General features: G+C 38.9%; 1 protein-coding gene across 1 annotated transcript in view; it reads left to right on the forward strand.

The window, feature by feature from the left end:
* The window catches only part of LOC122446681 (formin-2-like), a 336,772-nt gene that overhangs the window by 265,745 nt on the left and 46,248 nt on the right, over positions 1 to 24,779 (forward strand). The window contains 2 exon segments of the mRNA XM_043477163.1: positions 735 to 827; positions 12,646 to 12,697. Of these exon segments, the coding sequence (XP_043333098.1) occupies positions 735 to 827; positions 12,646 to 12,697 (145 nt within the window).

Here is a 24,779-nt window from a genome sequence, read left to right on the forward strand (position 1 = left end):
ATAGATGAATGGATAAAGAAGACATGTTTTACATATACATGTGTGTATATCTGTTTTGTATATATATATACACACACACTCGTTTTACCTACACACACAGTGGAATGTTATTCAGCCATGGAAAAAGGAAAGATTCCTACTTGAGCAGCACAAATGGACCTGGAGGGTATTATGCTAAGTGGAATATGTCAGACGAGAAAGACCAATGTTGTATGACTGTCAGTTATGTGTGGAATCCAAAAAGCAAAACAAATGATCAAACAAAACAGAAAAGATACATTGATACAGAGAATAAGCTTGTGGTTGCTTGGGTAGGGGTGCAGGGATGGTTGAAAAAGGCATGTGGACAAGAGGTATAATCTTGCATTTAATATAAAATAAGTAATGGGGTTTAATATACAGCATGAGGAATATACTCAGTAATATTGTAATAGCTTTGTATGGTCACAGATAGTTACTAGACTCACCATGGTATTCATTCCATAATGTATTTAAATGTTGAATCACTGTTGTATACCTGAAACTAACATAATGTTGTACATCAACTATAATATTTTTAATTTCTTTTTATAATCCCCTAAAGTGAAGCCTTGATGATAGACTTCTTTTGACAGCATTAGATGCTGACATTTATCAGTTATCATGGTTAACAGGATTTCCTAAAACAATTTGTAATTGTTTTAATGCACCATTAGTAGTGTGACATTCTGAACACTGTCTCTCTTTAATTTCAGCCTGTGAAGTTGAAGCAGGGAAAGTTTACCAAGTGTCCTCAAAAGAGCACATCCAGCCTTTCAAAGAAAACATGGAACAATTTATTATTCAAGGTAAATTCTGAAAAGATGCTGCACTTCCCTCCCTGCTCAGCAGAAAGGTAGAAGGCATTTTAAAAAATAGGCATTGGTTTAAAAAGAGTTATTTTAACATCACAGAAAAATAAATGATGTTGTATCATAAATCACACAGTTGTGACAGACGAGCAATTAGCTAAATATGCTGTTTTGTGGATAATATTCATTATTACTGTTTTTTAATGACAGTAAATACAGTAGTTATTAGTTAAAATGGCATATACTTATAAAGGCATTACAATTTTTATGCTGTTTGTAATAGAAAGTTAGATATTCTTTAAAGTCTTATCTACACATACAACTTCAGTTCAACTTGGTATTTGCTTTATCAAAACATTGTGCTACAAAACAAAGTACATTGACGATTTTCTGATCTTTAAAACATTATATTCTATTTTTATAGGATGTATAAATAATCCTGGATATTTAACACCTTTTCCCCAAGGACCATAAACACTTTATAAATATTATGTTCTTGATTCTTCCTGTATTCCTATGAAATAAGCAGCAGTGGAAAATTTCAAGCAGTATTAAAGGAACAAAAAAAATTTAATAGGAGAAATTTATTAATCTATTGCTGTTTGAAATCCTTGAAACATGATTATATCAAAGGACTCACTACTCCACACATTTCTGCTTTGGAATATTGCATATCTTCTGAAGATCAGATCTGTATGAAGCTGTGCTCTGGGGAGGCTCTCCTAGTTCAGGAATTCTCCAGAGACTGATGTGGCCTGAGACTGAAGCCAAGCAGTGCTCTGAAGACTGGCTTCATCTTCTGTCATTTTACAGGTTGTTCGGGTGTCTGTAATGATGATAACATAGTGAATGAGGTATACTGGAATTTGATTAAACATTAAGCACAGCTCTTTTTTAAATGAGACAATACCATTTAATCATTTAAATTAATTGTGATCTTAGAAACAGAAGTTTGGTCCATCATATATCAAAGCGGTTGTCACTTTCATATCCTCAGGGCCTCATAGCTGAGACTAGAACATCTGCTCACTGATTCCTAAATAGTCCTTGACTGAAATCCATGTTCTGTAGGATCCTGTCCGCTCACTCCACTCTTAATGGTGAAGGAAAGTAAATCTTGGTTTTTCGTCCAGTGGGCCTTTAGGATCAAGAGCCTGTAATTTTATGGAATATTCTTTTTTGCTTATGGGTAAAAAGTAGTCCTTAACTCTATAACTCATTAAAAAAGAAGTCAAACAATTTGCTAGATTTCACATCTAAAACATTAATCAGTGTGTGATTCATATAGTTGGTCACATCATATGTGATTATATTATATAATATTCTGAATCTGTATTTTGTAGACCAAGTCCTGAATTTTTCTTTTGACTTCATCTTTTTGAATGAAGAGCAAAATTGTGTTTTTGCGACCCAGGTAGAATTTAGAAATTGTGCTTATAAATCATACATGATCAGCCATATCTAATCTTTCAAAATCATTATGATGATTCCAAGGTTGTGTGAGACCCTCAGAATTTGCCCAGTAGTTCACTTGGGTGGAGACCGTATCCCTTCAGACTAAATGGATAGGTATCAATTCATGTTTTACTGGTCTTCTGTATTGTATCTCCTTTATTATGAAATTCAGGTGTTAGTAATTCTGCTTCTGCATGACTTCACAAAGAAACAATGACTCTTGTAAAGATAAAACCTTTTTATCCTTATAGGTGTGAAATACTTCACCTTATTACCATTAGGTTAATCCTCATTGAGTTGGACATGACTGAGTGACTTTCACTTTCACTTTTGGGCTTCCCTAGTGGTCAGCTGGTAAAGAATCTGCCTGCAATGTGGGAGACCTGGTTCCATCCCTGGGTTGGGAAGATCCTCTGGAGAAGAGAACGGCTGCCCCCTCCAGTATTCTGGCCTGGAGAATTCCATGGACTGTACAGTCCCATGGGGTCACAGAGTCAGACATGACTGAGTGACTTTCACTTTCAGTCCTAATTATTTATGTGACTCTTTTCTTCATGTCTCTTCATCAAGCACCTTCAGTTAGCCTTTTATTTCTTCTCTGGTTCTCTTCACGTGTTCTATGATTTTAAAAAATTTTTGAACACCTATTTGCCCAAACATTCTTTGGGGTACTGAGTCACAGCAGTGAATAAGAAAATGTTTGTGTCTTAGCGGGCATTACATTGTATGTTATCTGGAAGATGACAACAGCAAATCCTTAGGAAAAACTTATATAGATCAAATGTGTCTAAAATGTGGAAGAAAATAAAAGTCTAGCTTTAAACATGATTGCTCATGAGCCTGTGTTCAATGACATATAGTGAAAAAATGAATTTCAAAATACAGTTCTCTAAGAATATGGCCAATTTTGGATTCCATATTTTTTCTAGTTATCAGGACAAAATTCTAAAATTAAATCTATACACTAAAAATGTGTTCCATTATATATGCCAAATCTTTGTTTATAAATAGGCCTTCTTCAGTAATAAAACCATTTTCTTATATTAACCTATGTGCTCAGGTTCCTTTACATGGGTATATTCTTTTTTTTTTTTTAATAGTCCATCAAAGGCTTTTCAATGTGCTTCATTTTCTAAAGCTAAAGTCTATCTCAGACAACCCAAGAGCCTATATCCAGTGCTAACCAAACATTTTAATTGCATTAGCTCTCACAGTATAATAGAGACCTCTCTTAAGCATACTCAAAGAGCCTCTGAGTCCATCTGGTCCAGTTATCCATTGATCCACCCCCATTTGCACTCCCCATCTTTCCAGTTCTATTCAAGACAAAACTTCATGGCCTTTACTTAAACACCTCTTTGGGGGTGTCCCTTACCTCTGCTCTGAAATAGACAAATTTAGAGAGTTGAGTCCTGCTGCCATAAAGCAGATATTGATTGTAATGGTGCCACCTAAGTGCCATCCCTTATGTAGCATGAATAAATAATATTCAATTATTTATTATACAAATACTGTTCTGAGCATATGTACCCCCCCCCACAGTTTTATATTCCTTGTGACATTTAACCATTCTCTGAGATTGTATCATTTATTTGTCCCCAAACAGTGTAAGGTCCATTAAGAGAGCACTTTGCTCTGCTTCTTGCTGTGTCCCTACACCTAGAAAAATGCCTGGAGTATAGTATCCACCATCCTGCTCACCAGACAAAAGCCCAACAACCCTCATTAAGCCTATATTCACACCAGGGTAGCTCAACGTTTGTTTCTTGACAGGGTGGCTGTCCTTATACAACACTAACTGCTGTCACCTTAGTCATGCCAGAGACCTGCTGCTGGAATTCACTTCTTAGCAGTACTATAATATTTCCCTTGCAAAGTTAGTTTTCTCGGTTTCTGAGATTTGTTTCTGTCTTCTCTTGAACTTCTATAATCTTCCTGTTCACTTATCTATTGCTTTAATGATAATCTCACTTCATCAACATTCAAAAAACTAAGATCATGGCATTCAGTTCCATCACTTCATGGCAAATAGATGGGGAAAAAATAGAAACAGTGACAGCTTTTATTTTCCTGGGCTCCAAAATCACTGCAGATGGTGACTGCAGCCACAAAATTAAAATATGCTTGCTCCTTGGAAAAAAAAGCTTATGACAAACCTAGACATCCACCAGACATGGAAAAATGGACTGGTTCCAGACTGGGAGAGGAGTACCTCAAGGCTATATATTGTCACCCTGCTTATTTGACTTATATGCAGGGTACATCATGTGAAATGCTGGGCTAGCTGAAGCAGAAGCTGGAATCAAGATTGCCGGGAGAAATATCAATAACCTCAGATATGCAGATGACACCACCCTTATGGCAGAAAGCGAAGAGGAACTGAAGAGCCTATTGATGAAAGTGAAAGAGGAGAGTGAAAAAGCTGGCTTAAAACTCAACATTCAAAAAACGAAGATAATGGCATGCAGTCCCATCACTTCATGGCAAATAGATGGGGAAACAATGGAAACAGTGACAGACTTCATTTTCTTGGGCTTCAAGATCACTGCCGATTTTGACTGCAGCCATGAAATTAAACGATGCTTGGCTATGACCAATGTAGACAGCATATTAAAACGCAGAGACATTACTTTGCCGACAAAGGTCTGTCTAGTCAGAGCTGTAGTTTTTGCAATAGTCATGTATGGATGTGAGAGTTGGACCATAAAAAAAAAAACACAAAACAAAAAACTGAGCACTGAAGATTTGATGCTTTTGGACTGTGGTGTTGGAGAAGACTCTTGAGCGTCCCTTGGACTGCAAGGAGATACAGCCAGTCAATCCTAAAGGAAATCAGTCCTGAATATCCATTGGAAGGACTGATGCTTAAGCTGAAGCTCCAATACTTTAGCCACATGATGTGAAGAACTGACTCATTGGAAAAGACCCTGATGCTGGGAAAGATTGAAGGCAGGAGGAGAAGGGGAGGGCAGAAGATGAGATGGTTGGGTGGCATCACCAATCTGATGGACATAAGTTTGAGTAAACTCCAGGAGTTGGTGATGGACAGGGAGGCCTGGCATACTGCAGCCCATGGGGTTGCAAAGAGTTGGATATGACTGGCTGAACTTAACTGAGACATTGTATTAGAAAACTGAGACATCACTTTGCCAACAAAGGTCCCTATAGTCTAAGCTATGGTTATTACAGTAGTCATGTACAGATGTGAGAGTTGGACCATAAGGAAGGCAGAGTAAAGACCATAAAGATTGAGGGCAGGAGGAGAAGGAGGCAACAGAGGATGAGATAGTTGGGTGGCATCACCCACTCAATGGACATGAGTTTGAGCAAACTCCAGGAGATAGCAGTTCATGGGTTCGCAAAAAGTCAGACATGATTTAGCGACTGAACCACAACATACTCTGGTGAGAAAACAGACTCTGTTGTAAAGCTTCTCCCACACCCACCCATCACTGCGTCTGCAAACCTGGCTGAGGACCTTAGGCTTTGCCTTGAATTTGGGGGAGCAGAGACTTAAAGATTTAAGAGAGGGTACACTGACAGCCAGTCATGTATGGATGTGAGAGTTGGACTATAAAGAAAGCTGAGTGCTGAAGAATTGATGCTTTTGAACTGTGGTATTGGAGAAGACTCTTGAGAGTCCCTTGGACTGCAAGGAGATCCAACCAGTCCATCCTAAAGGAGATCAGTCCTGGGTGTTCATTGGAAGGACTGATGCTGAGGCTGAAACTCCAATACTTTGGCCACCTGATGCAAAGAGTTGACTCATTGGAAAAGACCCTGATGCTGGGAGGGATTGGGGGCAGGAGGAGAAGGGGACGACAGAGGATGAGATGGCTGGATGGCATCACCGACTCGATGGACATGAGTTTGAGTGAACTCCGGGAGTTGGTGATGGACAGGGAGGCCTGGCGTGCTGCGATTCATGGGGTCACAAAGAGTCGGACACAATTGAGTGACTGAACTGAACTGAACCACTCAAATGGCAGAAAATGAAGAGGAACTAAAGAGCCTCTTGATGAAGGTGAAAGAGGAGAGTGAAAACGCTGGCTTCAAACTCAACATTCAGAAAACCAGGATCATGACATCTGGTCTCATCACTTCGTGGCAGATAGAAGAGGAAAAAATGGAAACAGTGACAGATTTTATTTTCATGGGCTCCAAGACATGATACTATACATAGAAAATCCTAATGATGCTTCCAGAAAACCAGAGCTCATCAATGAATTTGGTAAAGTTGCAAGTTACAAAATTAATACACAGAAGTCTCTTGCATTCCTATATACTAATAATGAAAGATCACTGCTGACAGTGACTGCAGCCATGAAATTTAAAAGATGCTTGCTTCTTGGAAGGAAAGTTATGACAAACATAGACAGCATATTAAAAAAGAAAGACATCACTTCCCCACAAAGGTCCATATAGTCCAAGCTATGGATTTTCCAGTGGTCATGTACCAATATGATATTTGGATCATTAAGAAGGCTGAGTGTCAAAGAATTGATGCTTTTGAATTGTGGTACTGGAGAAGACTTTTGAGAGTCCCTTGGACTGCAAAGAGATCAAACCAGTCAATCCAAAAGGAAATCAGTCCTGAATATTCATTGGAAGGGCTGTTGCTGCAACTGAAGCTCCAATGCTTTGGCCACCTGATGTGAAGAGCCAACTCACTGGAGAAGACCCTGATGCTGGGAGAGATTGAGGGCAGGAGGAGAAGGGGATGGCAGAGGATAAAGTAGTTAGCTAGCATCACCAACTCAATGGACACGAATTTGAGCAAACTCCAGGAGATAGTGAAAGACAGAAGACCCTTGCATGCTGCAGTCCACAGAGTTACAAAGAGATGGACATGACTCATTGGAAAAGACCCTGATGCTGGGAAAGATTGAAGACTAGAGGAGAAGGGGAGGACAGAGGATGAGATGGTTGGATGGCATCATCTACTCGATGGACATGAGTTTGAGTAAACTCCAGGAGTTGGTGATGGACAGGGAGGCCTGGCGTGCTGCAGTCCATGGGGTTGCAGAGTCAGACACAACTGAGCGACTGAACTGAACTGAACCAGTCTGATCCAGTACAGCTTTTTGAATCCTGGCAAAACTACTACATCTGAGAAGTATGCTCAGCAAATCAATGAGATGCTCCTAAAACTGCAGTGCCCACAGCTGGCATTGGTCCACAGAAAGGGCCTAATTCTTCTCCATGACAATTCCTGACCACATGTTGTACAACCAATGCTTCAAAATTTGAATAAAATGAACTATGAAGTTTTGTCCCACCTGCCATATTCACCTGACATCTCACCAACCAACTTTCACTTCTTCAAGCATCTTGACAGCTTTTTGCAGGGAAAATCTTTCCACAACCAGCAGGATTCAGAAAATGCTTTCCAAGAGTTCATCAAATCCCAAAGCACAGATTTTTATGCTTCAGGAATAAACAAACTTATTTCTCATTGGCAAAAATGTGTTGATTGTAATGGTTCCTATTTTGATTAATAAAGATGTATTTGAGCCTAGTTATAATAGTTTAAAATTCATGGTCTGAAACTGCAGTTATCCACTCCAGTATTCTTGCCTAGAGAATCCTGTAGACAGAGGAGCCTGGTGGGCTGCTGTCCATAGGTTCTCACAGAGTCAGATACAACTGAAGCGACTTAGCATGCATGCATGCATTGGAGAAGGCAAAGGCAACCCACTTCAGTATTCTTGCCTAGAGAATCCCAGGGACAGAGGAGCCTGGTGGGCTGCCGTCTGTGGGGTCGCACAGAGTCAGACACAACTGAAGTGACTTAGCAGCAGCAGCAGCAACCTAATAAAACACACAGTTGGTCTAATATTTTGGTCAATGCATGTAATTAATTTAAGTGCTCCCTAAATGAATGGCAGAGTTATCTAAAAAATACCTTAATTTTTACTACCTTAGTAACATTTTATTTTAGTTTGATCGGTTTCATCCTCACAAACTAAAGAAATACATCCAGCATTTGTCACTAGGTTTACATCTTGTATGTTCATGCTAAGTCACTTCAGTCATGTTAGACTCTTTGTGACCCTATGGACTATAGCCCACCAGGCTCCTCTCTCCGTGGGATTCTCCAGGCAAGAATACTGGATTGAGTTTCCATGCCCTCCTCTAGGGACCGAACCCACATCTCTTACGTGTTCTGCATTGGCAAGCAGGTTCTTTACCACTCACATCACCTGGGAAGCCCAATTTAACATCATAAGTGTGTTTAAAAGATTGTGATAACAAAATGTTGATGGTGTTTTTCTGCAAGCAGTGCGTTGAGAAATGGTAGCTCAGTGTCTCCAGAAATCCGAATTGCGCCCTAAGTTTCCAGAAAATTTTTTATTTCTTTCTTTTTTCTTTTTTTTTGGTTGTGTTGCATCTTAGTTGTGGCCTGTGGGATCTTAGTTCCCTGACCAAGGATTGAACCCATGTCCCTTCATTGCAGGGTGGATTCTTAACCACTGGACCAACAGGGAAGTCCCAAGTTTGTTATTTCTAAGATTGCCCTACAAAAGAATCATCTCTCATAGGACTTTATCAAAGCTGATTACAGCAGAGAAAACAACTCCTTTTAGCTTCAAAATCATGTTTTAAAAAATGGAAAACAGAGTAATTTAAAGTATTTTCTGCCATCCCAATTTGGTCTTATGGTTGAAATATGGCTATTAGGTTTGGACAGAGAGCCTATTTTTGTTTTATTCCTTTAGTAAGAATCATTCTTCTGCCACATTGAACTGAAGTGTTTATTCAGTAAAACTTGCTCATACAATGAAGCCAAATCTGTTTTAGTATACATCACAAGGAATCATTATGAATAACTGAAACTCACTTCATTCCACTCACAACTAGTTAGGAGCTTATATTATGTAAAAAGCTGTTAAGTATCTGTTTTCTTTTTTTTTTTCTTTTTTTATTAGTTGGAGGCTAATTACTTCACAACATTTCAGTGGGTTTTGTCATACATTGATATGAATCAGCCATAGAGTTACACATATTCCCCATCCCGATCCCCCCTCCCACCTCCCTCTCCACCCGATTCCTCTGGGTCTTCCCAGTGCACCAGGCCCGAGCACTTGTCTCATGCATCCCACCTGGGCTGATGATCTGTTTCACCATAGATAATATACATGCTGTTCTTTCGAAACATCCCACCCTCACCTTCTCCCACAGAGTTCAAAAGTATGTTCTGTACTTCTGTGTCTCTTTTTCTGTTTTGCATATAGGGTTATCGTTACAATCTTTCTAAATTCCATATATATGTGTTAGTATGCTGTAATGTTCTTTATCTTTCTGGCTTACTTCACTCTGTATAATGGGCTCCAGTTTCATCCATCTCATTAGAACTGATTCAAATGAATTCTTTTTAACGGCTGAGTAATATTCCATGGTGTATATGTACCACAGCTTCCTTATCCATTCATCTGCTGATGGGCATCTAGGTTGCTTCCATGTCCTGGCTGTTACAAACAGTGCTGCGATGAACATTAGGGTGCATGTGTCTCTTTCAGATCTGGTTTCCTCGGTGTGTATGCCCAGAAGTGGTATTGCTGGGTCATATGGCAGTTCTATTTCCAGTTTTTTAAGAAATCTCCACACAGTTCTCCAAAGCGGCTGTACTAGTTTGCATTCCCAGCAACAGTGTAAGAGGGTTCCCTTTTCTCCACACCCTCTCCAGCATTTATTGCTTGTAGACTTTTGGATAGCAGCCATCCTGACTGGCATGTAATGGTACCTCATTGTGGTTTTGATTTGCATTTCTCTAATAATGAGTGATGTTGAGCATCTTTTCATGTGTTTGTTAGCCATCTGTATGTCTTCTTTGGAGAAATGTCTGTTTAGTTCTTTGGCCCTTTTTTGATTGGGTCATTTATTTTTCTGGAATTGAGCTGCAGGAGTTGCTTGTATATTTTTGAGATTAATCCTTTGTCTGTTTCTTCATTTGTTTTCTTTATCTGCATATAATGTTGAAGCATGATACAATAGCAGTTGGTGTATTCAGTTAAACGTTATTATGTACTGTATTACTTTAGGATTTCAAGAGCTTGAAATACAACATTTTCAAAGAATATTTATGTAGTCCCTACTAATTATTGGGGGCACTATACTAAATATTTTGTATATGTTAACAGATTAATCTATTTGCCTAAGATTCTGTGTTGTTAGTCACTCAGTCATGTCCAACTCTTTGTGACCCCTTGAACTGCAGCCTGCCAGGCTTCTCCATCTGTGGGATTTTCCAGGCAAGAATATTGGAGTGGATTGCCATCTCCTTCTCCAGGGGATCTTCCCGACCCAGGGATTGAACCCAGGGCTTCCCTGGGGGCTTAGCAGGTAAAGAATTCACCTGCAGTGGGGAGATCTGGGTTCGAACCCTGGGTTGGAAAGATCCCCTAGAGAAGGAATGGCTACTCACTCCAGTATTCTGACTGGAGAATCCCATGGACCGTATAGTCCATGGGGTCACAAAGAGTCAGACACGACTGAGCGACTTTCACTTTCTTTCTCCTGTTTTGCAAGGAGGCTCTTTACCATCTGAGCCACCAGGGAAGCCTAAGATTACAAAGCTAATTTCAGAGGCAGAATCAGAATAGAATACACATCACTGGAGTCTCATTCTAGGGTGCTTTAAATTTCATAAATCATTTACTTGGTGCATCTAGAATAGTCAAAAAGTTTCTTCCTTTCTCAGTCTTAAATTCTATATTTTACAAAAGAAAAAAAATGACGCAAGGGCAGTTGGAAGAACGTCCTTCCTGAAAGTGTTATGCATTGTGTTGCTTTGTTGTTTTCTCTTAAACTTTTCTGTGGTTCTAGAATTACTTCTGGAAACAAACCATTTTGTTACAGCAGCCCAAAGCAGATTTTTGTAAGAAAGTAGGTTAACATTGGAGACTTTTCAAAGTGAAGTCATGGAACATCTATCCTGTTTCGTAATATGGTTAATGATTGACCTGTAGCTTTATGTAAGCATTCTAAAAAACCAAAAGGGAAAGGGGAAACATACCTCTGCTACCATCTCCCAGGATTGCAATGTATGGCAAAAGCCACTACAATATTGTAAAGTAATTACCCTCCAACTAATAAAAATAAATGGGAAAAAAGAAAATTCAGGCAGTCCTGCAGAGGGCCTGCATAACAGTCCACAGTGGCTTTGCAGATGCGTGCAGACCTTCAAACAAACACTGTCTTGAGGTGGTGAAATAGCAGTCCAAGCTGGCAACTGTTTACGTCATGATGCAGTCACTGACATTTCCCAAGTGGCCACAGGTTTGATTTCACGCCCAGTTCCAATATTTATAACCATTTTGCCCTGCTCCTTTCTGTCTTTTAATTTTTCCAAATGGCTGCAAGTGTGCCCCCAAAGGAAATGATTATGAAAAGACAACTTCTTTCACTAGCTCCAGGGTGGTTTTTTTCTTTGATTTTTAAAAATTTTTTGTTCAGTGGCTCAGTGATTTTCAAACTGTGTGTCACAGATAATTAGTGAAGAATGAAATGAATTTAGTGGGTTACAACTAGATTTTGAGATCTAGTGGAATAGACTGAAAATATTATTAAAAGCATTGTAAGAAGTGGGAGTATTTTTTAAACTTTTGTGCCAAATATGTGTGTATGTATATAAAGTAATACATAAATTCCTAGAATGCTTACTGGCCAGTGAAAGTTATTGCCATACATACTTTGTGTGATGGGAGTTTCTGTGTTATTTTAAACACTTTAAAAATAGTGATGTAATCCCTTTCCCAAATTTGGTCTTTGGGTTTGTGTCCAGCTACCATTCTTTATTTATAGACAAATCAAGTAGGGAATCAGTGGGTGCACTGTCATGTCATCACTTGAAGTTAGGAGAAAGTATTAGTATTTTATCTTATGTCTGCATAGAAGTCAGCTCTGGATCTACTCAATTGTAATCTGATGTAGAGAGCACTGGTAAAGATCATTACATATCTTTTCTATTTAGGCTTTTACATGGTTTTCAGACCTTTGCTTGAGAGAATTGTTTTCAACTAATTATTGGAATTTAAATCCTTGACAGACAAATTTGATGTGAATATCAAGTTATCTGGTATTTTATTTTCTCAGGATAATGTGACTAATTTAAAGAAATTACTTAGAAAGTAGTATTAATGAAAATTAAATATAACCTATTCAATCATATCTATTCATAAATTTAAAATAAAATTCTATACTTATGTTCCAATAAAATTTTTTAAAAATAAAATAAACTTTTGGTGGAGTACATTAGCATTAATGTATTAAAACATATTTCATATTATTTGATATATTTTGTTTGAGATGGTTATAACCATTTATCATATCTCATCTATTTCTTTTCTTGTATTTTTAGCTAAAATTGACCAAGAAGCAGAGGAGAACTCACTGACAGAGACTCATAAGTGGTGAGAAATTATTTTCCTTTAATATTTGTTCTCAGAGTAGGCTTATAAACCACTTAATGTGCTTCATCTCAAGGAGTCAATCATTAGCTCAGTTTTTATTTTCAAGCATAAAAGAAACTAACAGTGTACTTTAATTATACATTGAATTTCTGACTTTTATTTTTATAATTCTGGATGATATATAAACCTGTTATATCAAATTATTGTGACTAGATAACTTATTAGCACCTTCTCTTTAGAGAAGGTTTTAGGACTGTGGAAATACAGCAGAAAGGAAGACAGCAGGAAACTATTTCAAGAAAAACTGTGAAGGGTTTGGTTATAGGACATGAGTTTCCATGTGCAAAAGCAGAGCTCAAGCGGGCCCCCTGAGTTCCCCTTGCCTGACCCTTGCTCTCCCAGTAGAGGTTTGCCATCATCAGTTCAGTTCAGTCGCTCAGTTGTGTCTGACTCTTTGCGACCCCATGGACTGCAGCACGCCAGGCTTCCCTGTCCATCACCAACTCCTGGAGTTTACTTAAACTCATGTCCATCGAGTCAGTGATACCATCCAACCGTCTCATCTTCTGTCCTCCCCTTCTCCTCCCGCCTTCAATCTTTCCCAGCATCAGGGTCTTTTCCAAAGAGTCCGTTCTTAGCCTCAGGTGGCCAAAGTATTGGAGTTTCAGCTTCAGCATCAGTACTTCCAATGAATATTCAGAACTGATCTCCTTTAGTATGGACAAGTTGGATCTCCTTTCAGTCCAAGGGACTCTCAGGAGTCTTCTCCAACACCACAGTTCAAAAGCATCAATTCTTTGGCGCTCAGCTTTCTTTATAGTCCAACTCTCACATCCATACATGACTACTGGAAAAACCATAGCTTTGACTAGGTGGGCCTTTGTTGGCAAAGTAATGTCTCTGCTTTTTAATATACTGTCTACGTTGGTCATAGCTTTTCTTCCAAGAAGCAAATGTCTTTTAATTTCCTGGCTGCAGTCACCATCTGCAGTGATTTTGGAGCCCCCAAAAGAAAGTCTATCACTGTTTCCACTGTTTCCCCATCTATTTGCCATGAAGTGATGGGACTGAATGCCATAATCTTCATTTTTTGAATGTTGAGTTTTAAGCCAGCTTTATCACTCTCCTCTTTCACTTTCATCAAGAGGGCTCTTCAGTTTCTCTTTGCTTTCTGCCATAATGGTGTCATCTGCATATCTGATGTTATTGATATTTCTCCTGGCAATCTTAATTCCAGTTTGTGCTTCATCCAGCCTGGCATTTCACATGATGTACTCAGCATATAAGTCAAGTAAGCAGGGTGACAGTATACAACCTTGACATACTCCTTTCCCAATTTGGAACCAGTCTGTTGTTCTATGTCCAGTTGTAACTGTTGCTTCTTGACCTGCATACAGATTTCTCAGGAGGCAGGTAAGGTGTTCTGGTATTCCCATCTCTTTAAGAATTTTCCACAGTTCCCCAGAGGGGGAGAGAGAGATTGATTTTAAGGAATTTGCTCACAATAGTGGCTGCCTGACTTCATTTTATAAACAGTTCTCCCTCCACCATGATTTTAGTCCGTCATCACAGCAGAGCTGGTGTTCCTGATTATCCTCTGCAGTTGACCCTGTATTGGGGCAGTGGTGTTCTTATAACAAGGCATTTAGTTTTACTTTGCACCTCACCAGAGACCAAGTGACAAACTGGTGGGAGATGTATGTGGTGTAATTTCTAGAACAAGTTGAGAGTCATTTATAGACTGTGAGTTGGGCTATAAATGTCCCGGGCATCTTTTCTACACCAAAAGAGAAGGTCCCCAAAGGTTTTGAGGACATGTGTTGTTGCATATTCCCACCAAGGTTGCTATGAAGGAAGGCGGCCAGTGAGGTGCCAGGGCCCTGACGGTCCATCTTGAATGGCACCTGGGAAACCACACCACGTGCCTAGACCAGCTTCCTTAGCCTTCCTCCACCATCCAGGGTTGTAGAGATGGAATACCTTGGTTTTTGCAGCATGCATAATTTTTTCAAGTGTGAACAGTAAGAGATCTTACTAGAAAAGCATATTCACATGAAAATGTGTTGTAAACTGCACAAACTTGTTTTCAGCTTGCTTTGAAGGGAATCTTACTCATTTGTGTTTATATTTGACTACTTAGAAAATAAAAAGCCTTGACTCTTATTCATTTTAAAATGGATAGTGAACTCTCCTCAACAAACTAGTTAGGATTCTTTACTGCGGTGGAATATTATTTTTTCAGGTCATTTTATGATTCCCTAACTAAATAAAAGTAGTCAAATGGTTAGTATTTCTAACTAAGAAATGGTTAGTAAGCTTTTAAAGCAAATCAAATCATTTTTATATTCCATTTCTTACCATAACAGTATTATGTGATAATTTTGTCTTTTTATTCATACAATTTTCTATCAATCTGAGAAGTGGGACTTCAAGTTCCTATTTTGTATGTACAGAATTATATAACTTTTAGATAAATTGTTTGACGGAACTCTTCAGTTCTCCCAGAAAGTAAAACAACTGAGCAGATGAGTCTTGAACCACACACCCCAAATCCAAATACACGTTGGATAAGCATGCTCTCATCTTCAGATGATTTCAGTGGCGAGCCAAGAGGTCACTTTGTCTTACAGGGCTTCACCAGAATTCTGTTCCATTAGGTGCAACCCAACTGAATGTGTTAATTTCAGCCTCTGTTTTATTTCTTCTTAATTACCATCCACAGCTTTCTTCAATTATGGCAAAATATCACCAGACCAAATATGATTACTCAGTGTCTGTATCAACTCACAGGTAGAGAATGTAGCAATTCTAGGTTTGTCTAATAAGTGGCCATTCCTTTATATCTATATTTAAAAATAATGAGAATGAGAGTTATAAAACTAACTGCTTACATTCAGTGGTCCTTATTTATAAATTATGGCTAGCTTAAAAATTATCTTAGAATTTCTTTTTTTAAAACTCCATGGGTAAAACCATACTTTATGGTGACAATGATTTTGAAATACAAAAATAAAAGATTTTCTTTTATTTTTTTACTCTTTTTTAATTAAAGTATAGTTGATTTACAAAGTTGTGTTAGTTTTAGGTGTACAGCAAAGTGATTCAGTTATACATATATCTTTTTTCAGATTATTTTCCCTTATGGGTTATTATAAAATATTAGGTATAGTTCCCTGTCCTATACAGTAGGTCCTTGTTGGTTATTTTTTTCTACATAGTAGTGTGTATATGTTATTCCCAAACTCCTAATTTCTGACTCCCCACAGCTTTCTCCTTTGGTAACCATAAGCTTGTTTTCTCTATCTGTAAATCTATTTCTGTTTTGTATATAAGTCCATTTGTATCATTTTTATTAGATTTCATATATAAGTAATATCATATATTTTTCTGTCTTATGTAACTTAGTATGATAATCTCTAGGTATATCTATATTGCTCCAAAAGGCATTATTTAATTATTTTTCGTGTTTGAGTACTATTCCATTATATATATGTATAATATATATACATATATACACACACACACGTACATACTACATCTTCCTTATCCATTCAGACAATTAGGTTGCTTCCTTGTCTTGGCTATTGTAAACAGTGTTGCAATGAACACTGGAGTACATATATATTTTCAAACAATAATTTTCACTGGATATATGCCCAGGAGTGAATTGCAGGATAATATAGTAGCTCTATTTTTAGTTTGTTAGGGAATGCCCATATTGTTTTCCATAGTGGCTGTACCGATTTACATTCCCACCAACATTGTAGGAGGGTTCCCTTTTCTCCACATTCTCTCCAGCATTTGCTATTTGTACACCATTCTGACTGGTGTGAAGTGATACCTCATTATAGTTTTGATTTGTATTTCTCTAATAATTAAAAATGTGGGGCCTCTTTTCATGTGCCTTTTGGCCATCTATATGGTGTCTTTGGAGAAACATCTATTTAGATCTGCCCATTCTTTGACTGGGTGATTTGTTTTGTTTTTTGATATTCAGCTGCATAGTTCTTTGTATGTTTTAGAGATTAATCCCTTGTCAGTCACACTCTTTGCAACTATTTTCTTCAGTTCTGTAAGTTGTCTTTTCATTTTGTTTATCATTTCCTTTGCTGTGAGTTTAAATTTATTAGGTCCCGTTTCTTTATTTTTGCTTTGTTTTCCTTTGCTTTAGGAGACTGATCCAAAAATGTATTGCTACAATTTATGTGAAAGTGTACTGCCTGTGTCTCCCTCTAGAAGTGTTATGGTTTCTGGTATTACATTTAGGCCTTTAGTCAATTTTGAGTTCATCTTTTATATGGTGTAGGAGAATGCTGTGATTTTGTTCTTTTACATGTAGCTGTCCAGTTTTCACAGTATCGCTCATTAAAGAGGCCGTCTTTTCTCCATTGCGTATTCCTGCCTCCTTTGTTGTCGACTAAGTGACCGTAATTATGCGGGTTTCTTCCTGGGCTCTCTATTCTGTTCCGTGGAGTTATGTGTCTGCTTTGTGCCAGTCCCATCCTGCCTTGGTTACCATAACTTTGTAATATATTCCGAACCCAGGGAGCCTGATTTCTCCAGCTCTGTTCTTTTCTCTCAAGCTTCTTTGGCTATTTGGGGTCTTTTGTGTTTCCTTAATTTTTGTTATAGTTTTGAGCAAAATGCCATTGGTAATTTGATAGGGATTACATCGAATCTATAGATTGCCTTGGTGGTAAAGTCATTTTGACAATGTTGATTCTTGCAATCCAAGAACAGGGTAAAACTTTCCATCTGTTTGTGTCATCTTTGATTTCTTTCAGCAGTGTCTTACACTTTTTTAGAATATAGGTCTTTTGTCTCCTTAGGTGGGTTTATTCTGAGGTGTTTTATTCTTTTTGATGTGATGGTAAATGAGATTCTTTCCTTAATTTTTCTTTCTGATCTTTGGTTGTTACTGTGTAGAAATGCAGCAGATTTCTGTATGTTGATTTTGTACCCTGTATGTGTGTGCTGGTCACTCAGTGCTGTCCAACTTTTGTGACCCCATGGACTGTAGCCCACCAGGATCCTCTGTCCATGGGACATCTGCCTGACCTGCAGGCAGATAGATTCTTTACTATGTGAGCTACCAGGGAAGCCCTGAGACTTTATCAAATTCACCGATGAGCTTTAGTAGTTTTCTGGTAGCATTTTTAGGATTTTCTATGTATAGTATCATGTCATCTGCAAACAATGACAATTTTACCTCTTTTCCAATTTGGAATTTTTTTCTTTTCCATTTCCTATGGTGAGGACTTCCAAAACTATGTTGAATAATAGTGGTGAGAGTGGACATCGTTGTCTTATTCCTGATCTGAGAGAAAATGCTTTCAGTTTTTCACCATTGAGAGTAATGTTTGCAGTGGGTTTGTTGTATGTGGCCTTTACTATGTTGAGGTAGGTTTCCTCTGTGTCCACTTTCTAGATAGTTTCCATCATAAATGGTTGTGGATTTTGTCAAAAGCTTTTTTCTGTATCTATTGAGATGGTCATATGGTTTTTCTTCCTTAGTTTGTTGGTGTGGTGTCCAGTCACATCACTTCACTTTGTTGATGTGTGATCAATCATTGATTGATTTGTAAATATTGAAAACTCCTTGCATCCTTGGGATAAATCTCGCTTGATCATGGTGCATGGTCCTTTTAATGTATTGCTGGATTTGATGTGCTAGTATTTTGCTGAGGATTTTTGCATCTATGTTCCTCAGTTATGTGGTTGCTTTTTAGTCTCTAAGTCATGTCCTCATGACTTGTGTGACCCCATGGACTGTAGCCCACCAGGATCCTCTGTCCATGGGACTTCCCAGGCAAGAATACTGGAGTGGGATGCCATTTTCTTTCCAGGGGATCTTCCTGACCCAGGGATCAAACCCACATCTGCTGCACTGGAAGGCAGGTTCTTTTCCACTGGGCCTCCAGGGAAGCCCCCATTCATCAGTTATATGGGCTTGTAATTTTCTTTTTCTGTGGTATCTTTTCCTGGTTTTGATATCAAGGTGATGGTGACCTTATAAAAGTAGTTTGAAAGTGTTCCTTCCTCTGCAATTTTGGGGAATATATTCAGAAGCAAAAGTGTTAACTCTTCTCTAAATATTTTGCAGAACTCACTTGTGAAGTCATCTGGTCCTGGACTTTCATTTGATGGGAGTTTTTAAATTACTGATTCAATTTCAGCAGTTGTAATTGGTCTGTTCATATTTTCTGTTTCTTCCTGGTTCCATCTTGGGAGACTCTGTCTTTCTAAGAATTTGTTCATTTCTTCCAGACTGTCCATTTTACTGGCATACAGTGCTTGTAGTAGTATTTATGGTCCTTTATGTGGTGTCAGTTTTAACTTTTCCTTTTGCATTTCTAATTTTATTGATTTAGGCCCTCTCACTTCTTTTCTTAATGAGTCTGGCTAAAGGTTCTAACTTAGTTTATCTTTACAAAGAACCAGCTTTTAGTTTCATTGATCCTTTCTATTGTTTTCTTAGTCTCTGTTTCATTTATTTCTGCTCTGGTATGTATGGTTTCTTTCCTTATACCAACTTTGTGTTTTGTTTATTCTTCTTTCTCTGATTGCTTTAGGTGTAAGGTTAGGATGTATGTTTGAGATTTTTCTTGTTTCCTGGGGTATGATTGTATTGTTAATAAACTTCCCTCCTAGAACTGCTTTTGCTGTGTCCCATGGGGTTTTGATCTCATGTTTTAATTTTCATTTATCTCTAGGTACTTTTTTTATTTCCTCTTTTATTTCTTGAGTGATCCATTGGTTGTTTATTATCATATTGTTTAGCCTCCACATGTTTGAAGTTTTTGCAGTTCTTTAGTTTATTTCTTTTTTACTATTTATTTATTTTTGGCTGTTGTGGGTCTTCATTGCTACGTGGGCTTTTCTCTAGTTGGGTGAGTGGAAGCTACTCTCTAGTCGTGATACATGGGCTTCTCATTGTGGTGGCTTCTCTTGTTGCAGAGCAGAGGTTGTAGGGTATGTGGGCCTCAGTAGTTGTGACATGCAGGCTCAGTAGTTGCTGCTTGTGGGCTCTGGAGTGCAAGCTCAGATAGTTGTGGCCCACAGTCTTATTTACTACAGGGCACGTGGGATTTTCCTAGACCAGGGATCAAACCCATGTCTCTTGTATTGGCAGGTGGATTCTTTACTACTGAGCTGCAGGGAAGCTCATGTAGCTTATTTCTAATCTCACAGGGTTGTGATTAAAAAAGATGCTTTATATGATTCTAATTGTCTTAAGTTTACTGAGATTCACCTCGTGGTCCAGAATGTGATCAATCCCAGCATGTGAGAATGTTCCATACACACTTGAGAAGAATGTGTATTCTGCTGCTTTCAGATGAAATGATTATATATATATATACACACACACATATATGTATGTATGTATGCATGTATGTGTATATACATATATATATCAGTTAAGTCCATCTGGTCTAATGTGTCATTTAAGGCCTGTGTTTCCTTATTGATTTTCTGTCTGGATGATCTGTCGATTGATATAAGTGAGCTGTTAAAATCCCCCACTGTTGTGTTACTGTTGATTTCTCTTTTTCTGTCTTGATAACATTTGTCTTATTGAGATGCTCCTCTGTTGGATGCATATATAGTTACAATTGTTATATCTTCTTCTTGGACTGATCCCTTGATGATTACACAGTGCCTCCTTTGTCTCTTGTAACAGCATTTTAAAGTCCATCGTCTGCTTTTAGTATTGCTACTCTAGCTTTCTTTTATTTTTATTTACATGGAATACTTTTTTCCATCCTCTCACTTTCAGTCTCTATGTGTCCCCATATCTGAAGTGGGTCTCTTGTGGACAGCATGCATACAGGTCTTGTTTTTGTATCCATTCAACCAGTCTGTGTCTTTTGGTTGGAGCATTTAACCCATTACATTTAAGGTAATTATCAATATGTATAGTCCTATTATCATTTTCTTAATTGTTTTGGATTTGTTTTTGTAGGTCTTTTTTCTTCCCTTTCTCTTTTGTTCTCTTCTATTCTCTAGTTCTCTTGATGACTATCTTTAGTATTAGGTTTGGATTCCTTTTTCTTTTTGTGTGTATTGAAATGTGTTTCAAATATCTTGCATTTGTACTGTCCTCCTCTCACAATTACTGGGTTAGATATCATACATGTGTAGAGATGATTTCCCGTCTTTGCTATATGTTTGCCTTTACCAGTAAACTTCCCCATTTTGTTATTTTCTTGCTTCTTGTTGTGGCTTTTTCTTTTCCACTTAGAGAAGTTTCTTTAGCATTTGTTGCAAAGCTTGTCTCATGGTACTGACTTATCTTTTGCTTGTCTGTAAATCAGTTAATTTCATCATCAAATCTGAATGAGAATGTTGTTGGGTAGGGTTTTCTTGCTTATAGGTTTTTCCCTTTAATCATTTTAAATATATCCTGGCACTCCCTTCTGGCCTGCAGTTTCTGATGAGGAATCAGCTGATAGTCTATGGGGATTCCCTTGTATTTTATTTGTTGCATTTCTCTTATTGCTTTTAATTTTCTCTATCTTAATTTTTGTCAGTTTGATTATTCTGTGTCTCATTGTGTTCCTCCTTCAGTTTATCCTATCTGGGACTCTGTGCTTCCTGGACTTGGGTGACTCTTGTTTTCATTTTAGGGAAGTTTTCTGCTATTATCTCTCCATAAATCTTCTCAGGCCTTCTCTGTCTCTCTCTTTGTCTCTCTCCTCCTTCTGGGCGCCCATAAGGCAAATGTTGGTGTATCTGATGTTTTTCCAGAGGTCTATTAAACTGTTTTCATTCTTTTTCCTTTATTTTGTTCCATGGCAGTGATTTCCACTACTCTCTTCCAGTCCACTGTAAGTTCTTCTACCTCATTTATTCTGCTATTGATTCCTTCTAGTGTATTTTTTCATTTCAATTATTTTACTCTTCAACTCCATTTTGTTGTTCTTTATATTTTATAACTCTTTGTTTTTAAAAATTCTTGTTACTTCTCACTCTGTGCATCCATTCTTTTCCCAAGCTCTTATATCATCTTTATAATCATTACTCTGAGGTCTTTCTCATGTAAGTTGCCTGACTCCACTTCACATAGTTGTTCTTCTTGGGTTTTATCTTGTTCCTTCTTCTGGAACATATTCCGCTGCTGTCTCATTTTATCTAAATTTCTATTTTTATTTTTATGTATGTGGAAAGTTAGTTATATTTCTCAACCTGGGAGACATGGCCCTCTGTAGGGGGTGTCCTATGTGTCCCAGGAGTGCACTCCTCTCTTGTCAGAAGGGCCAGGGATCAGCTGGTCCCAGGGTAGGTTCTGATCTACATTCAGGGACTCAGTCTGCAGGCTGCTCAGTTCAATTCAGTTCAGTCGCTCAGTCATTTCCGACTCTTTGCGACGCTGTGGACTGCAGCATGCCAGGCTTCCCTGTCCATTACCAACTCTCAGATCCTATTCAAACTCATGTGCAGGCTGCTAGATCATAGTTTTCTTGCTTCTGTCTGCCTCCTGGTGATTGAGGCTGGTTGAAAAGCTTGTGCAGGCTTTCTGGTAGGAAGGACTAGTGTCTGCCCACTGGTGGAGAGAGCAGGGTCTTGTCCCTCTGGTGGGTAGGGCCATGTGCAGGGGTGTGTTTGTAAGTGTCTGTGGGCTCAGGGTGACTTTAGGTAGCCTACTTGCTTATGGATGGGTCTGTGTCCCCACCTTGTTGGTTGTTTAGCCTGAGGCATTCCAGCACTAGACACTGAAGACTGTTGAGTGGGGGCAGGTCTTGGTACCAAAATGACAGCCTCCAGGAGAGCTCATGCTGGTGAATATTTCCACTGCCAGTGTCCTTGTCCCCACAGTGAGCCAGAGCCACCCCTACCTGCCAGGAAACCCTCCAAGACCAGCAGGTAGGTCTGACCAAGGCTCCTGTAAAGTCAGGCCTTTGTCATGGGCCCGGTGCATTTGAGTCCTTGTGTGCACCCTCCCCAAGCACAGAGCTTCTGTTTACCACACTCCTGTGTAGTGCAGCTCCCGCACCCCAGCCCTGTTTGGACATCAGCCCAGATGGTCTGGGCGCTCCTCTATTGAATGCCAGTTCCTCAGGCTGAGGACCCTGTCAGGGGGCTCAGAATTCTCACTCCTGTGGGAGAATATCTGCCATTTAATTATTCTCCAGTCTCTGAGCCAGCCACCCAAGTGGCATGGGACTTGATCATATCACGGATGCACACCTCCAACTATCTAATTGGGTTTCTTCTTTATGTCTTTGGATGCAGAATATTTTTTTTGATAGACTCAAGTCTTTTTATTGATAGTTATTCAGTGATTCTGGTGTCCTCATAAGAGGAAATGAGCTCAAGTCCTTCTGCTCCATAATCTTGTCCTCTCATGTGTAGTAAATTTATTGCTGCTAAAAATGCAATAGGAAAAATTTCCAGGGCACTTTGAATCATTTCAGTTCAATTCAGTTGTGCAGTTGTGTCTGACTCTTTGTGACCCCATGGACCGCAGCCCACCAGGCTTCCCTGTCCATCACCAACTCCCAGAGCTTGCTCAAACTCATGTCCATTGAGTTGGTGATGCCATCAAACCATCTCACCCTCTGTCCTCCCCTTCTCCTCCCATCTTCAATCTTTCCCAGAATCAGGGTCTTTTCCAAAATGTCCATTCTTTGCATCAGGTGGCCAAAGTATTGGAGTTTCAGCTTCAGCATCAGTCCTTCCAATTAACATGCAGGACTGATTTCCTTAGGACTGATTGGTTGGATCTCCTTGCAGTCCAAGAGACTGTCAAGAGCCTTCTCCAACACCACAGTTCAAAAGCATCGATTCTTTGGCACTCAGCTTTCTTTATAATCCAACTCTCACATCCATACATGACTACTGGAAAAACCATAGCTTTGACTACATGGACCTTTGTTGGCAAAGTAATGTCTCTGCTTTTTAATATCCTGTCTAGGCTGGTCATAGCTTTCCTTCCACGGAGCAAGTGTCTTAATTTCCTGGCTGCAGTCACCATCTGCAGTGATTTTGGAGGCCAAAAAAAGAAAGTCTGTCACTGTTTCCACTGTTTCCCCATCTATTTGCCATGAAGTGATGGGACCAGATGCCATGATCTTAGTTTCTGAATGAGTTTTAAGCCAGCTTTTTCACTCTCCTCTTTCACTTTTATCAGGAAGCACTTTAGTTCTTCTTCTATTTCTGCCATAAGGGTGGTGTCATTTGTGTATCTGAGCTTATGGGTGTTTCTCCCTGCAATCTTGATTCCAGCTTGTGCTTCATCCAGCCTTGCATTTTGCATGATGTACTCTGCATATAAGCTAAATAAGCAGGGTGACAGTATACAGCCTTGATGTATTCCTTTCCCAATTGTGAACCAGTCCATTGTTCCATGTCTGGTTCTAACTGTTGCTTCTTGGCCTGCATGCTGATTTCCCAGGAGGCAGGTCAGGTGGTCTGGTATTCCCATCTCTTTCAGAATTTTCCAGTTTGTTGTGATCCACACAGTCAAAGGCTTTGGCACAGTCAATAAAGCAGTAGATGTTTTTCTGGAACTCTTGCTTTTTCTATGATCCAATGGATATTGGCAATTTGATCTCTGGTTCCTCTGCTTTTTCTAAATGCAGCTTGAACATCTGGAAGTTCATGGTTCACATACTGTTGAAGCCTGACTTGGAGAATTTTGAGCATTACTTTTCTAGCGTGTGAGATGAGTGCAATTGTGCAGTAGTTTGAACATTCTTTGGCATTGCTTTTCTTTGGGATTGGAATGAAAACTGACCTTTTCCAGTCCTGTGGCCACTGCTGAGTTTCCCAAATTTGCTGGCATATTGAGTGTAGCATTTTCACAGCATCATCTTTAGTATTTGAAATAGCTAAACTGGAATTCCATCACCTCCACTAGCTTTGTTCATAGTGATGCTTCCTAAGGCCCACTTGACTGTCTCACTCAATGGTACTTCGAATGGCATCAAATCATAAGGCTTGTTGCCAGATGTGGTCAAGAACCAGCTTTGGGTTTAGTAGAAAAAAGTAGATCCAATGTCTCCAGTAATTTGAGAGGCCCTTCAAGGGAACCCTGATGCCTAAGTGGACAGCCAGCCAGTAGCTGAGAAAGAGCAGATTT

Source organism: Cervus canadensis, chromosome 8, assembly GCF_019320065.1.
Source record: "Cervus canadensis isolate Bull #8, Minnesota chromosome 8, ASM1932006v1, whole genome shotgun sequence".
Lineage (NCBI taxonomy): Eukaryota > Metazoa > Chordata > Mammalia > Artiodactyla > Cervidae > Cervus > Cervus canadensis.